At 42.3% G+C, this 16,792-nt stretch overlaps 1 protein-coding gene across 6 annotated transcripts in view; it reads right to left on the bottom strand.

The window, feature by feature from the left end:
- Window positions 1-5,884: 5,884 nt before the first annotated feature.
- Window positions 5,885-16,792, bottom strand: part of MFSD2B (MFSD2 lysolipid transporter B, sphingolipid) — a 38,985-nt gene continuing 28,077 nt past the window's right edge. For 5 of the 6 annotated variants that reach the window (XM_054629176.2, XM_054629175.2, XM_054629174.2 and 2 more), the window contains 4 exons: window positions 12,376-12,485; window positions 10,708-10,851; window positions 8,678-8,854; window positions 5,885-7,680 (listed from right to left, as the gene is read on the bottom strand). In XM_054629176.2, the coding sequence (XP_054485151.1) occupies window positions 7,623-7,680; window positions 8,678-8,854; window positions 10,708-10,851; window positions 12,376-12,485 (489 nt within the window). In that variant the 3' untranslated portion in view covers window positions 5,885-7,622. The remainder of the gene's footprint in view (window positions 7,681-8,677; window positions 8,855-10,707; window positions 10,852-12,375; window positions 12,486-16,792) is intronic. The other variant, XM_054629178.2, reaches the window with a different exon arrangement.

Raw genomic sequence — 16,792 nt, 5'->3', positions numbered from 1 at the left:
CATTGTCCCCCATTTCCTCTTTTCTGCCAAAGCCTGAAATATTGTGCTGGTGTTGTTTAGGAGCAGTGCCTGCAGAAGTGCACCTGGGTTTGCACTGGTGTAAGCACCAATGGAAGGTCATGGAGTTTGGGACAAAATAGGATTATGAGTAATACCCATATTGTGTGTAAGCAATATCTTTTTCCCCTCCTGTACCTGCCCATAACACTCCTCTGCTTCCATCTCTGGATTTGGGGAAGTGGTTGCCACATGTCTCATCCAGCTAAAGTCTGACAGAAGAAAATGTTCTATGGGCTTTTGTAGTGAGAAAGAGAGAAAATGCAATGGGGAAATGTAGAAAAAGTTTATGTAAGCACAAGTTTATGTAACATGATTGAAGCACTGAAGAAAAGACTAATCCAAGATTGCTCCCCATAAAATCACAGCATGATAACTTTAAGCAGTTTATCAGGCTTTCACAGTGGCACTTACTGTGTGAGAAGGCATCAAGCAGCTAGATTATAGAATTGGAGCTGCTGTCTCAGGACAAAGATAATCTCCTTTTTTTTATTGCCTATTTGGAAATTTAGCCACTGTCAAACTAAATATATCCACAAAAACACAGTATTAAAGATACAACACTAGCAAAAGCTGCAGAGAGCACTCAGCATTGGGTGGTGAAACTACAAGTTACAGCTTTTGATGAACGGGGAAGAAGGAAAACAAAGTGAAATACTTTGGCAGTTGTGGGCTCAATCCTTTACATAACGTGTCTTCTCAGTAATGGTCACTGTTTCATCAAAAGGTGGACCATGATTACAGCTGTCCTTACCAGAAAGTCACTGAAACCTCAGCACTGGGTGTGGGTTCAAAGCAGGCTGGATGCTGGGGATGGTCCATGTTTCTTCACAGCTGCCTGACAGTCCTTTTTCATGCCTGTTCCTGATTCCAACATCCCACTAACCCATGGGAGGAGAGGGTCAGGGCTGAGCACTCTTGGCTCTGCAGAATACCTTGACTTTGAATTTCTCATGTCTCAAATGCTGCTTCTGTAATTTTGTTATGCAGCCAAAGTGTATATAAAAATTAGCTGCTTATTTTGGAATTGTTCCTATTTGTGTTAGATTGACAAGACAAAGTGTCCCACCAGTAGTGTGCTCAGTCTCAGGCTGCACCAAACAGACCTGTGGAGTTCTTCCAGCTCCCCATGTAAGCACCAAGGACTTACCTGTGCACAGGGCAGTGCCGTGTGGGGTAAGTGGAGCAGACACAGCAAGAGCTGCTTGACAGCTACAGACACCTGCTAAAAGCTGTTAATAGTTTGGTCAACAGATTACACTGGCTCTTCATGGTGTGCTCTGTGCACATGGACAAATACTGCATTTAAAATATAATCCTAGGAATCTTGGAAGAATAAAATTCTTACGTTGACGGACTTGCTTATTTAATGGAATCACAGAATCATGTGGCTTGGAAGGGACCTGAAAGATCATCTAGTTCCAACCCCTGCTGTGGGCAAGCGTAGGGGGATAGAATATAAGAAAATAAAGATAGTGTAGAAAGTAATCTTACCCCTAAGGAGTTGCAGCTGGGCCAATTAGCAAAGATTAGGAAGAGGCCTGAATTTAACAGGCCACAGCTATAACCAATGAGAAGAAGAGTGCTATAAAAGAGTGGGGTGGGCCCTTGAAAAGGGAACGGAAGTTAGTTAGCTACTTTGTGAAGAAGGAGTGAGTGCTCTGAGGAACTACCCATGAGAAATAGCAAGAAGGTATGAAACTTTTGCAATAGAGAGACAACATTATGGAACCCCTGCAATACGATAACAACAGGCAGGGACACCTTTTACTAGACCTGGTTGCTCCAAGCCTATCCAGCCTGGCCTTGAACACTTCCAGGGATGAAGCATCCACAGTTTCTATGAGCAATTTGTGTCAGTGCCTCACCACCCTCACAGAAAATAATTCCTTCCCAATGTGTCAACTAAACGTGCTCTCTTTCAGTTTAAAGCCATTTCCCCCTTGTCTATTACCACATGCTCTTTTAAAAATTCCCTCTCCAGCTCTCTTGTAGGCATTGGAAACTCTAAGGCCTCCTCTGATTCTTCTCCAGACTGAACAACCCCAGCTCTCTCAGCCTGTCTCCACAGCAGAGCTGCTCCAGCCCTCAGAGCATCATCATGGCCTTCCCTGGACTCACTCCAACAGGTCTGTGTCCTTCATATATTAGGGGTCCCAGAGCTGGACACAGGACTTCAGGTGGGATCTCACAGGACTTGTCCCTCACCTTCTGTCCATGCTGCTTTTGATGCAGCCCAGGACACATTTGGCACACTGCTGCACAACAAAAGCACGTTAATGCACATTTGGCTTTCTGGGCTCTGAGCACACATTGCCAACTTACGTTGAACTTCTCGTCAACTAACACACCCAAGTATTTCAGGGCTGCTTGATTTCAAATCAAAGTGCTATTTCTAAACTTATGGGATGATTTTCACCAAAGCTGAATGTTAAAAGAAGGCCCAAATAGTTGGAAAAAGTACCAAGCCTAATCCAAGAATCCTTAAGAGAAGACTGCAGGTTTTAACAAACTCTCTTCTCTTATGGCTCTTCTTTCATGCCTACAAGTCCCTTTGGGAATTCTGGAGTTGCCCATTCTCTCTGCTAGGCCAGCTCAGCACAGCTGAGACTTTGCCAGGAGTCTGGGGTGGCTGAAGTTCTGCTTCATCCCACACTGATGTCAGCAGGTACTTCCATGCACTGAGACTCACGATCCAACGCGTCCAGCAGCTGTGGAAATTGTTGAACCTGCTGGATGTGGAAATGTGCATTCTATTCTATGACTTTGAAGGTGACCAGAGGGGGAGTTTATTTTGGAAACACAAGGGAATTTAAGTCCTCGTGGGCTTCAGCCAGTTTGAACAGAAACTTCTCAGCCAATGTAAACCTGTTACATCATCACAGTGACAAGCCCTAGGCAGACAAAAACATCCTCTAGGTAAAACAGATGAAATTCTATGATGGAGAATACTAAGGTGTAAAGGGAATTATTTTGATCCTTTGCTGAATACAGATGATGCTGTGTACATCAGCAAAAACAGGCTGGCAGGGGATGGGTGCTGGGCCTCCAAAGTGGAGCTTTGTCAGTGAAGCTGAGCAAACAACCATCATCAGTTCCATGAGACCTGAGCAATTCTTCCTCATCATCTACAGCAGAGCACAGCAAAAGTCAGAACAGACATCTGAATTGTGTAGCTGAAATTCATGCTCTCATCTAAGATCATTTGGAGTAAGAAATAGATCAGGATCTCCAGCTGGGCTTGGAGGCTGCCCTCTTTAATGCCTCTGAAGTGGTACTGAGGACCCAACTGCCCTGAAAAGTGCCACAGCTTAAAAGTGTCTTCTCTTTGTTCAGCTCTATCATGCCAGTTTTTTGTCTTCAGAGACTGTAAATTCTCAGGTGCTACATAGCAAAAACTTTCCTCCTCTGCCTTGGAGACAGACAGATGCTGCTGCTTCATCTTCTGAATGAAGCTTCTCAGTGAGTTAGCATCTGGTTTGTGCAGCAAGTTTGCTGTTTGTGAAGTGAAAGCCATCTGATTTCATATTTTAAGCCTACAGCATATACACATTCTTGTAACCATAACATTTAGCACTCTTGCTGAGTAGCTGAACTGTGGAATTGCAGAAAGTTTAAAAAAAAAAACATTCAGTGAAATTGCATGAAAACAAAATTCCCTCCTGCACCCACCTGTTGCATGAGTCCAACTGAGCTTCCTATCAGTCCAGAAGATTTCTTAAGGAAAAGGCTATTGTAACACTTTGAGACTGTTTTTACACAACTATGATATGAAATTCATATTATGTATATGATTGACCACTAAACTGCTGTAATCTATTGGATGGGACTTTGAGCTAACTTGCCCTCTCTTCTTCATCTTACAGCTGAACAACAGATACCAGGTCTGAAAGGACCCAAGTTGCCTTGGTGGAAACTCCTCCTCTCAACAGGATTGATTTAACTCTATGTTTTCTGTCTACAGCCCAGAAAGGCAAGCAGAGAAGTAAATGAACAAGTGGTATTTGGAAACAAACTCAGAACTCAAAAGCATTTTGCTTTAAAACATTTTCCTCTTCAACTACTTTGCTTGGAATGCTGAAGGTGAATAAAGATGAGAGGATGCAGCAGGGATTGAATCAAGCAGCAATTCTTATAAGGTTCAGGAGTGACTTAAGGAATTAGTACTCAAATCTTCAGAGCTCTTCCTGAAAAGCCAGTGACCTGACACAGGAGGTCCCAGCCTTCAGAGACTCCCCAGGGACAGATGTCCAAGGTGGTGTCCACCTGTTAATGTGGGGTACTTGGCAGAAGGGATCTGATCCAGATAAGCCAAGGTCAGTCAGCAAGCTCAGGGACAGGCAAGGGACAACAAGGCAGGAGAGGAACACAGAGGCACAGCTGGTGGCCAACAGCAACCCTCTCCACCAGTGCCTGGTGGGAACAGCAGCTTGGATATGGAGTTACCTGATCACCAGCAGGAAGCTTTAGGGGGGTGGGGTAACCTTGGAAGGTGCCAGCGTTGTTGTTAGGCAGGAAAAGCAATGAAACTGGAAGAGAAGACTGAGTTGATGGTTAGACTTGATGATCTTCAAGGTCTTTTCCAACTGTAGTGATTCCATGATACAATGACTGGTGATCAGCTCAGCTACTGACTGCCAGTAACCAGCCCAGCATGGAAGATTTGGGCTGCCCTCACAACACTTCAACAAGGACAAAGAATTGGACATGGTTTGGCTTCCAGAGCAATATCAAGTGACACACCACTCTGTTATCCTTCTCTTTTCTTCCAATATTTGTTGGAATTGCCTGTGTGCAGGTGGGGAAGTGCTGTCCCTTATGCACCCAGCTGGTTTAATCCAGTTTCCTATATTCTTATTAATGTATTTGGATATTACCTGAAGGAGAACCCCTGGGAATTAAACCCAGCCCCTGTTACTGCCAGTCAGTGGGAAAGCAAGAGGTTTACATTAGATCAGTGTTTAATCTAAATGCTTGTCAACATAAAAAATTGCTCCTTTTGGTCACATGTTCTGAACATGCATAAGGCATATACATCATTTAAAACTGACAAGAGATATAAAAATCTCTTTCATTTTACTGCACCAACATTGAGTCTAAGAAAAGAAATGTACAAAAATAATCTTATCCTGCACTTAATCCTCCATTCTTCTGACTTGCAAAAATACACCCATTTTCTCAACAAAATTACATCAACATTATATTTCTGATAATGAAATAAAATAATGAGATTTTCAAAATATAAAAACAGTCTGTTTCACTTAATCTACAGAAGCTTTATCTTTTCTTTTGGGAGTTCCTGTTGGTACCATATGCAAAGTGAGGACTGAGTATATTTCAGTGAGATAAAGATCACATTGTCTCTCTGGAGAAGAAGAAAACAGTTTACAGTCAACCAAGTTTACCTTCCAAGAGTCTGAATTCAGACTGGGTGTTATGCAATTTTAGAGGCAACTGCACAACTGATCTAGAAATAGTATTGTAAGCCACATTCAAATGGCTCCACTCAACCCCACCCAGCATTTTCTGCAGCCCCTTTATCACTGGGCTGAGTGTTCAGTTAATACAAACTGACACAGACCCACTGCCTTGTAGCTAGAGATTTATAGTAGCTGAAAACATAACCCATTAAAAAACATTAACAGCCTTTACTGGGCCTTCTGGTTATTTTTAAATGTGGCTATTCAGAAATACACAAATATTACAGAATAAATTGAATGCCCCAAACTGTTCTCTGTGATGTTTTGGAGCTATGTGATATTGCTACATAACTTACCTACTTCAAAGTGCAGTAAATCTGCTATTTCAAATTCCATCAGACTCAAAATTGTAAACAGGCTTATGGTTTTTATTGTTGTAAACACATATGCCCCAGGCATACATATCTTGGTTTGTCCAAAAACTGAAACAAGGAAGAAAACATAAAACCCCAGCCTTAGATGGCAAGTAAACAGAAATCTTAAATGAAGTTAATTCTTACCCACACACACTCAAAATATACCCTTAGAAGCTTCCTCATAATTAAGCATTTTGAGGAGAGTTCATAAGGCCTTCTACTTCAAATTTGCCTGACAGGGTTTCAGTATCAAACGTAATGAGATGCTTCATGGTTGCACTGATTTTACATCCCAGTGTCCTTCAGCAAAATCTTTCCCAATTTTCCAGCCCAGCACTATGAGCCACTTCCCAGATGGCCCTGGGCAAATTTCAGGTGGCCCCTTCCTCCAGGTGCTCCCAAACAGCAGCAAGCCTGTCCTCCAAAGGCACTTCTGGTGCAGCAAAAAGGCACTCACAGACTCGCTCAGGGAAGGCAGTGGGATGAAATTCATGTCTTGTCTTGCATTGCTAATTTCTTCAAGGTGAACAAACCTCTTGAATTGCTCACTCTTCCTTCCACATTTAGATATGTCTTCAGAGTCCCATCATTTTAGCTTAGGCTTGGAGTCTCCATTCTCTGGAACCACCACAGAAGCCAAGAATGAACAGGTCTGAACTTCAGTGCTCCAGAAGGTGCCTGAGATTAGGTGTGTCTTTCATTTAAAAAGTGTGCTCAACAGTATAAATCTATAGTAGAAATAAGTTGATGTATCTAAGGCATGATAACATCCCTGACTGAAAAAAAAATCACCATTTAAAAGACTGGTGCAGCTTCATTATTACAAAATAGGTGCAAGCTGAGATTAATACCCATGCCACGTTTTTTTGTGAGGCAGAGAGAAATGGGTATGGTGGTAAGTTAAAAGCCAAAATTTAAAGAAAATTGAATTACATAATTTTTGGAAGGGACTACTGATTTTTCATATCCTCAGGGGAGATGTTGATTTTGAAAACGTGAAGTTCTCATTCTCTGACAGAGATCAGTTTACAGGTTTCAGAAGCAAGAAACATCAGTAACAGGAAATGCAGGGTTCTATTTCTTGTAGAATCTATAAACTCAAAATATCTTTCAAAAAAATGAAAAAAAAATCCTCAAAATATGTCTGCATGAGTGATTTGCTTCATTTCAAAACAAATAAATCCTAACTTCATGTAGTACACTTCAGGTTCCCAAGTGCTTTCCAGACACAAGAGTGTGCAAGTTTTAGGTAGAGATTGTGCTCAAAATCCACCTCAGCCCCCAAGCGTGAAGTATATTGTGAGTTAATGTTTGGATGGTGCATCATGAATTGGACTCAATTACCCTTCAGGGTATTTTCCAATTCAGAACCTTCAAAGATTCTCTGGTCACATTTACTCTTTTTTCTTCCTCTTAAGTTACAAATGCATAAAATCTCTCATGAACAAGATCACAGCTTCCCATTAATCATTGAAAAAAACAAACAAAATCCCCAAGCCTTCAATAGCTTGCATTTTTGAACACGTGTAATGTCTTTTCTAGCACAGTGCATGGAGTTAGGTGCATATTTGCACAATGGTGTCCTCTCTTGATTTCATTACTGGCTATGTCAGAACCACCCTTTGTCCCTTTTGATAAAATGTGAGTGGAGAAACGACCTAGAAAACTCTCACAGAGTTTGTTGGTGGGATGTGAGTCTGTATTTGGAAAGCCAGTGCATTCAGAGCTTTCAGACAGAGGTGTCCTTTTCGTGGCTGTCCAAGTTCTCTGTGCTTTGGTGGCTCCTCCTGGTAAAAGCAGAACAAATGATACATGAACCCACTTCTGGCTTTCACTGCTGACTCACTGAGCTGAGTTTGGCAATCTCAAACAGCTGAGGACCCCCAGCAAGGTGTGGTGCTCTGGACTGAAGTTGCTGAACAGAGGAACCAGTCCCATTTTAGATTGTTTACCCCATCCCCTCCAGTCTGCATAGAGGCCTTTGTCATATCTGCCAACCCCATGCACATATCTTGGATATTTTAGGGCATGAAGTGGTCCCAGGCACCCTTGCTTAGGTCCTGGAATGGACCTCTTTGCATGGAAATCAGTTTCCAATTCCAGTAAATCGGGATAATAAAACCAAGACAAAGGAACAACCTTTTTTTTTTTTTTTTGGTATTTTATCCATCAGTCTTCTAGGACTCTCCTTATGTATGTCCTCAAGAGTTGACAGAGGTAGATGAATTTGAGCTAGACAAGATTTTTCTTGGAGAAGGAGAAAAAAGGAGAAAGGGAGAGTGACAGAGTAAAAAGGGAAAGAATAGCTCAAAACGGACCTCTTTTTTTCTCCCACAATCTTTTCTGCCTACACTTCTAAATGGTTTGGATATTTCTTGTATGCCATAAACACCAAGAATGCAGTCAACAACATATCATTTTCTTCTATATAAAAGTAAATTGTAGCTATTCACATTACCCCCACAAATTTAATCTATGTAGAATATTCCTCATTTCTGGCCTGAAACAATGTACCACAATAGTGCTTTGTGAGCCACTCCAGAGAAAATATAAATACAGCAGCTGAAATTTCTGATAAATGGTCCTCTAAGCAGGTTGTACTGCACTACAAAAAAGAGATACTGGAACATGTCATGGTACCATTCTGTTAATAATTTGACTAAGAGCACATTGTTTTATTTTGTTGTAAGGAATATAGGGGTTCCTTAAAATAATAAATTTCCCAGTATGATTAAGAGCTGCTGTGGGGGTGTTGCTGCTGTTTTCATGCCAGTCCAAACTTACCTTAACTCTTCAAGGGCAAGCTTTGTTTTTTTCCGACTTTCTTCAGTGATGGGGTAGAAAAGGAGTATAAACAAACCTAAAAGGATGAGGATGGCAGGGACTGCTCCAATCAGGAGTTTCAGTGTGAGGATCACATCATCTGACTGTCTGCATATCCCTGGCTTGTACCCAGTAAACCTAAACAAATGGAAAGAAGTGGTGTGTGTATGTCCAAAGCTAAAAGGCTGTTGTTCACCTGAAGGCTTCCTTCTCCCTACCCCCCCACTCTTCAAGACTTTTCTTCGATTTTCCCTACACCTCTCTTTTTTCCTTCTCCCCACTCCCCTCACTCTTCAAGACTTTTCTCCCATTTTCCCTACACCTCTCTTTTTTCCTTCTCTCCACTACATTTCAAATTGTGTTTTTCAAACCACATTTTTGTGCTCAACTTCAGATAACTGCATTATCTCTGTATTTTCTTGTTATTATATATAACATTTAAACTAATTATTGCTGTTGAAATTGATCAAATTGCTTGCATACTTTCAAAGAAAGGATTGTGGAATCCCATGGAAGGAAATAAACCCGGCAAGTTCCACCTGAACATGAGGCAGAACTTTTTTCCTGTGCAGTGACTGAGCCCTGAACAGATTGCCCAGAGAGGCTGTGGAGTCTCCCTCACTGGAGATATTCCAGAACCATCTGGACAGAATCCTGTGCCTGTGCTCTGGGATGACCCTGCTTGAGCAAGGAAGGTTGGAAACAGATGAGCCACTGTGGTCCCTTCCAGCCCTACCCATTCTGTGATTCTGTGGTTATGTGAAATTAATCTGTTATGTGTTTCCTATTAATATTCAGCAAAGTATTCAAGCTCTGCTTTAAAAGCATGGAAGTAATTTCACCAATTTCAACAGCAATAATTAACTTTAAATTAAACACACACTTAAGCACTCGTCTCAAGATAGACAAATTTACTCAAGTGCTCAGAGTTAGGTACACTTCACTGGTTCAGGGCTTCCATGCAGTCCCACAACTGCTGATATACTCAAATTCCTACTTCTTATTTGTGGAATGAGTTTTTCTTCTGAACATCCACCTAATAAAAACTCATTTGGCATCACTTTGTCTTCTGTGTTCTCCCACAAACATCTGCCTTGGCAAATTGCTGGGACCCAACTGGAATGCAATTGAAAAGGGGCTAATTGGGGAACTGCAAATTGTTTGAGGGTTTTAGCAATAAGCAGTTAAAATTCCTAAGCCCAAAATGTTCAGCCAACATTGCCTGTTATTTAGCAATTTCAGCTCCAGGCCCCAAAGCAAAACATTCTGGTTACCAGAACCTAATCTGGAGCTGAGGGATAGATTTCCCTTCTAAGTATTTATTGTGTGCTGTAGCAGGGACAGGCACAGGCCCTTTCTGCCAGGTCTTGCACAAAGGCAGGGCAGGAGATGTCACTTACTCAGCCTGTCTGGTCAGAACAGACAAGACAAAATGGGAAGAGACCATAAACCTTCTCCTAAAGTGACATGGTCTAGGTGACAGGCAGAGCTGTGAGAAAGGCTGTTCCTGACTCTGATCAGTATCCAGTTCCCTAAAATGATGCAGGAATTGGTGATCCTTTCATGCTGAACAGGTCTCTGGCACCCCCAAAAGCACTCCAGTCCATGTAAAATCTTACAAGCTCATAGAGATAGTCCAGTGCAACAGGGAGTGCACAAAGCACCTGTATCACCTGTGGGGGACCTTCATCTGCTGCACTTTTGTGTTTAGTTCTTTATTCATATAAGCCACTAAAATTTACATAAGTAATTGAAAGGAGGAAAATCTGAAGGGAAATCTGGTTTTCCTGAATAGAACCATGTCAGGGCAAGTAACTTAATGCTCAGTTGTCTGGCCTAGATGGCACCAATCCTGTCTTTAGTGGTCAGCCATCTGGAGCTGCTGGCGCTTTCAGGCTCAGTGCATGCAATTAACTCCACAGGGTAAAAGTGTTGTAACCTCAGAATGCTTTCAGAGTAGATCCACTAAGTGGAAACACAGTGTTACTTACTCCAGTCCTGCTGCAGAAATTCCTAAGCCAATTCCTGCTGACATCTTGGTAAAAAAAACATAAGAAGAATAGAAAATGGTTTCATGTCCTTTCCCATGGGGATTCTGCAGGCGAAAGTTATCAACAACATCAGGCAGCATTGACCTAGAAGTGAGCAAGATAAAAGAAAAACTCAAACCAAAATTTCTTTTCAAAGTCCAAACTTAATGAAATAGAGCACAGCCCTCCTCCATTTTTAAGCTGATTGATGTAGCCATGCACATGAAAGAATCCAGTTCAAAAGGTTCTACTCCTGGAAAGGAGGGCAAAAAATGTGTAAGAAAAGCATGGCCATATATTGCAATGTGGAAAATCACTGAAAAGCCATCAAACACTTGAGAAGTGACAGAATTTCCTAGTCTGTCTGTCATTCCAATCAGAAGTTGTGATATTAAAAAAGAACAACAACCCCCCCCCCCCAACATTTATTAAGATTTCAAGGGACTCTGAATGTCTGAATAATTGCACTCTGAAATAACTCTTTTGACAAGGTAGCAACAATTTCAGAAACCAATGAAACATATTCTCTCTCTAATTCAAAGAGACTGAATTAGGTAATGGGGAATTAGAATGGAAGCTGCTTGAATATTAATTGTGAATTGACATTTTTTTCCAATATACGTAATCATTTACTGTTGGAAAAAGAAAAGTCTTCTCACCCTCCGTGCAGAAAAGCTTACATAGTCTGACAACTAATTTCAAACTAAGTATTCCATGATCTCTTGGAGTTTTCAAGGCACTGTACAAACAAGTTATGAAAAACAGTGCTCTCAGCAATGGTCTTGCTTTCTGGTTAATGTGATCTTAATAACAATTATTCAGTCTGAAGAGGAAATGTCCTGCCATGCTCATCCTTGAGGTGTTTTTCCCCCATTATTTTCAGTCCTCAAGTGCAAAAGACCTTGAATTCTTGGTTTCTTAAAATCATAACCTTGTGTATTTGATCCATTACAAAGGATTACTCAAACAGGGACACACAGAATCATGGAATGGTTTGGGTTGGAAGGGACTTTAAAGCTCATCTCATTCCAGCCCTCTGCCATAGGCAGGGACACCTTCCACTATCCCAGGTTGTTTCAAGCCCCATCCAGCCTGACTTTGAACACTTCCAGGGATGGGGCATCCACAGCTTCTCTGGGCAACCTGTGATAGGGCCTCCCCACCCCCACAGTAAAGAAATTCTTTCTAAAACCTAATCTAAATCTATAATCTTTCAGTTTAAAGCCATTACCCCTTGGTCTATAAGTACATGCCCTTATAAAAAGTAAGGTTAGACATAGTTTACTTTATGTATCCTCTGCTACATTCTTAATTGCTCAGCATTAATTGATTTGCCTAACTTCATAATGCCTGAAGTAATGTTATCACACGTTGTACACTACTTAGATTATTGATTAATTTACATACTCTTGTATACAAAAAGCAGCTACAGCTACAGTGGATGTTAACAACAGGGTGACCAAGCTTGTATCACTGCATATAGCATCCACTACAAAACCACAAAAAGATTCTTAGAAGAAGTGACTCTTGCCATATTCCGCCTTTTTCAGAGGCAAATTCCATGCAGTAGTACATACATGTAATGCAGAAATACATCCATTCCCCAGCTCAAATGTAAAAGTCTCCTACCATGGCAACAGAAGAGATGCTGCAATGCTCAGACCAGAGACGAAGGCCACGAAGTAAGCCAGGATCAGGTTTGGAATGGTCACTAGCATGACTGCAAAAGGAATCATCCACTGAAGAAGAAAAGCATTATATCTAAGTTACAGCATGCACTGCTCAATGTTATACAGACTGTTCCCTTCAAAATACAAAACTGTGTTACAGAACAGTACACACACAGCAATGTCTCACACTTCAGTATTTTAGTCAAATTGCATTTCCAAAAAGCCCTGAGCCAATCTGTACTTAACTACCCAGAATAATTGGAGAAAAGTAGGACAAGTGATAGTAGTGTTGTCTCTGTTAGCAGTATTAGGGCTACAACTGAACTAGGAAATTAAACAGACCCAAGAGCCTATTTACCGGTCTTGAAGCCAACTCACAGATCCTGGCCACATTCATAGTTCTAAACACTCATGGTCTCCAAAAACCCAAAGCCATATAAATACTTTGTATGAAGAGCCCTAAAGCGGTTGATTCCCAAACTGTGCTAGGTAGAATAATAGAATGGCTTGGTTTTGGATGGAACCTTTAAAGATTATCTCATTCCAGGTCCCCTGTCATGGGCCGGGACACCTTCCACTAGACCAAGCTGCTCCAAGCTCCATCCAAATGTTAAAGCCCTGGCTTTGAACACTTCCAGGGATGGGGCACCCACATCTTCTCTGGGCAACCTGTGCCAGGGCCTCTCCACCCTAAAAGTAAAGAATTTTTTCCTAGTGTCCAATCTAAATCTACCTATCTTTCAGGTAAAAGCCATTCCCCTTTGTTCTATCACTGCATGCCCCTGTAGGAAGTCCCTCTCCAGCTCTCTTGAAGCTGCTTTAGGCACTGGAAGGGGCTCTAAGGTCTTCCCAGAGCCTTCTCTTCTTCAGGCTAAACAACCCTAGCTCTCTCAGCCTGTCTTCATAGGACAGGTGCTCTAACCCTCTGATTATTTTTGCAGTCCTCCTTTGGACTTACTCCACCAGGCCCACAACCTTCTGAGGTTGTAGGTCCCAGAGCTGGATGCAGCATGGCAGGAGGGTCTCATGAGAGCAGAGCAGAGGGGCAGAATCCTCTCCCCCAGCTGCTGCCCACACTGACTTTGAAGCATTTGGTTTTGTAGGCTGCAAGTTCACATTGCTGAACAATGTCATCTCGAGCATCTTGTCAACCAACACCCCCATTTCTTTCTCCTCAGGGCTGCTCTCAATCCATTCACTTCCCAGATTAGTTTTGTGCCTGGGATTGCCCTGACCCAGATGCAGGATCTTGTGCTTGGCCTTGCTGAACTTCATGAGGTTCCCACAGTCCCACCCCTCAGGCCTGTCCAGGCCTTTCAGGATGGCATCCCTTCCCTCCAGCATGTCACCTGCTCAGTGTCACCAGCAAACCTGCTGAGGGTGCCTCAGTTCCTCTCTCCATGTCCCTGACAAGGATGTTGAACAGCACCACTCCCAGTACAGACCCCTGGGGATGACACTCCTCACTGGTCCCCACCTGGACATTGAGCCATTGACCACAACTCTTTGGGTCATTGACCACAGCTCTTTTGCCACCATCCAGCCAATTCCTTATGCACTGAATGGTCCATCCACTGAATCCATGCCCCTCCAGCTTAGAGACAAGGATGACATGCAGGACAGTGTAAAATGCTTTGCACAAGTCCAGCTAGACACTTTCAGTTGCTCTTCCCTTATCCATGAACACTGATAATTCTCAGGAGATTGCTAATCAGCTTGGGTGAAGATTTTTCTGCCAGTTAAATAACAGAGATGACCAAATGTCCATTTCTATTCTAGGCCACTGGAACTATTTAATTTATTATTAGAGACAATGCCTTAAAAAATCCTCACACTGCATTTCAAGGGTAGTGGCAGGATTTCAGTGGTCATTTTAAACTGTAAATAGATCATTTCACAGATCACCTTCAGTCTTGATGAAGAAGAATTTGCTTTCATTTCCAATCACCTCTTTAAAGCCATATACATACTCAGCAATAAATAAACCCAAAAGTCAGAGTGGTTCACTCCACTCCCCACAGCCGGATCCACTCATGACATTGCATGACAAGCCACAGAGGTTACCCTCAAAACCAAATTAATTTGGGATGCTTGGGATTTATTTTCTGGCAGTAGTTATAGTCACTAGATTTCTTCAACTTCAACTTGAAGCAATGGGCTTACAGGACTGAAAATCCACTTTTTAAAATGCTGATTGAATGCCACTGCCCAGCTGTCCTATACCCGTCACATGCTCCATCTCCCACGCCTGTGAACCATAGGCACAGCAGCACATGTAGAATCCAGAGCCAGGGGCTTATCTACAGGGCTTTTTAATGATGGGGATTAGTTTAACATTAAGTGTTTCAATCCTCTATACGTGCAGCTTGGGAGCTGAGGGCATGAGAAGAGCTTTCACAGAGAGTGATTCCCCAAAGCATTGCTATTTACAGTTCTGTTTGATAAGTGATTCTGGGAGTCCTGCAGTCTAATCCATTATGTTTATGTTTTAAATGCATTTCCCATCTAAAGCATTTGCTCCCAAGCTAAGGAGGCAGAAAATAACCTTTCCTGACTGCAAGTTCCCAGCACGGGCAGATAATCCTTGCATTAGCCCAGTGTTGTGGCAAAATCGTTATTTCACCACAAGAGAGCACTCCAGCAATATCAGATTTTATGTTGTCTATAAGCAATTTTATGACTGCCTTATGCTCCACATGGGGCACCCACTCAGAAACCAAAGCACTTAAACAAAATTCTAGATCAATAATAATAATAATAATAATTGTAACTGTAATTTCCTAGAGGAAGAGAAGCAGGGCCAGCAGGACTGAGGTTACAATGGCCTAAAGCCTCCCTCATGCAGTGGCAGTGCAGTCATGGGGGCAGTGCTCCCACTGCAATAAACAGCTAATGCAGCTCCTTCTTTCTTACTTGTAAAGCAAATACTCTGTTATTGGCATCTGCTCCCTTGTCACGGGGCTGCTGCCCTCTGAGTTATAAACAACATCCCACAGTTATCCCGTGCCTTCCATCCGTGCCCTGACAGCGCCGTGCAAGGTGACCCTGCTGGGATGCTGAGGCTGGCACTGGTCTCTGCAGCAGCACAGTATGAAGGGCAAATCAGGAAAAGGTGCAGGGAGGATGTGAGTAGAAACAAGATGGGAGAGTGGAAATGGGGCTGCAGAGCCAGGACTCATCCAAAGGTGTCTCTCCATGCTGCACAGTGCTCATAGATGGCAAATAAACAATTGCGTATCTGTGAGGAGGTGCTCTTATTTTTACTAAATCCTGCAAAACCCATGGCCAAAAGATATTATTGGCTAGGATGGAAGCTAGAGTTGTGGGAGAGAGCCGTCTTTGCTTTTAGACACGTTGCCAAAACTATGACCCAAGAAGGTGCCACACTTGTTAAAATTTCTCCTGACAACTTCACCTCCTGTCACCAGCTGAGACTCACTGAGTGTAAGTTCAGTGTTTGCCCCGTGAGGGCAGAGCAGACACCTAAATGAACACAGCACGTGGAAGCTGAAGGAAATAAACAGAAGAGAATAATTTCCAGCTTGTGCACCAACCTGGTTGATAGCATTCTTCCTATCCTCCCAAGGATCCTGCTTGGGAACAGGCTAATTCCTGATAATTCCAGAAATTCTAGGTTTTAAACTTCTAGAAACTTGAGATACTTAATCAGTAGCTAGACTTGCTGGTCATCTCTTTTGGGGGAATGGGTAAGAAGGGAGAAATATCAGTGGAAGAAACCCAAGATTCTTGTTGCTTATCTACCAGTTTCTAAACTCTTTGAGGGCTCTCTTCAACATAGATTCACCTTAACAGGAAATATTAGTCTGGAGCACTGTGACTTTTTTTCCCATGAAACTGAATTTCCAATCACATGTTCACCCTGAAGGCTGAGTGAGGTTTTAGAGAAAAAAAAAAAAAAAAAAGTTTTCTTCCCTGTCTCCCCTTCCATTAGAACATTCCCCAATGACAAACTTAGGAACCTTAAATGATGTGCTTGTATTTCATAGTGGGAGAGTACAGATTAGTTGTACAGATCACACAAGGTGGTAGGGTAGGAAGCTCCTGTGATGCATTGTCAGACACAAAATCCATCACTGAGCACACACTGAGTCCCCTGAGAAATGTCTCCAAGGTGAAACAGAGAGGTGGCTTTTTTTCAATCCATCCCCCACTTAGACCATAACAGTCAAGCAACTCAACTGTAAAATTAAGTTAAACCATGTTTACAGAGGTGCTGACAGGCTTTCCAGTCACGTAAAACTAAATTTATAGAGCCAACTTGGTTGAAGAAAGCATTTTTTGTGGCCAAGTAGACAGAGGAGTAGATTTCCTAAGGAGGAAATCTGCATTCCCAGGTCTAGTCAATGGGCCAATAC

The sequence above is a fragment of the Agelaius phoeniceus genome, chromosome 3, assembly GCF_051311805.1.
Source record: "Agelaius phoeniceus isolate bAgePho1 chromosome 3, bAgePho1.hap1, whole genome shotgun sequence".
Taxonomy (NCBI): Eukaryota; Metazoa; Chordata; class Aves; order Passeriformes; family Icteridae; genus Agelaius; species Agelaius phoeniceus.
This window is presented reverse-complemented; position numbering and strand designations above follow the sequence as displayed.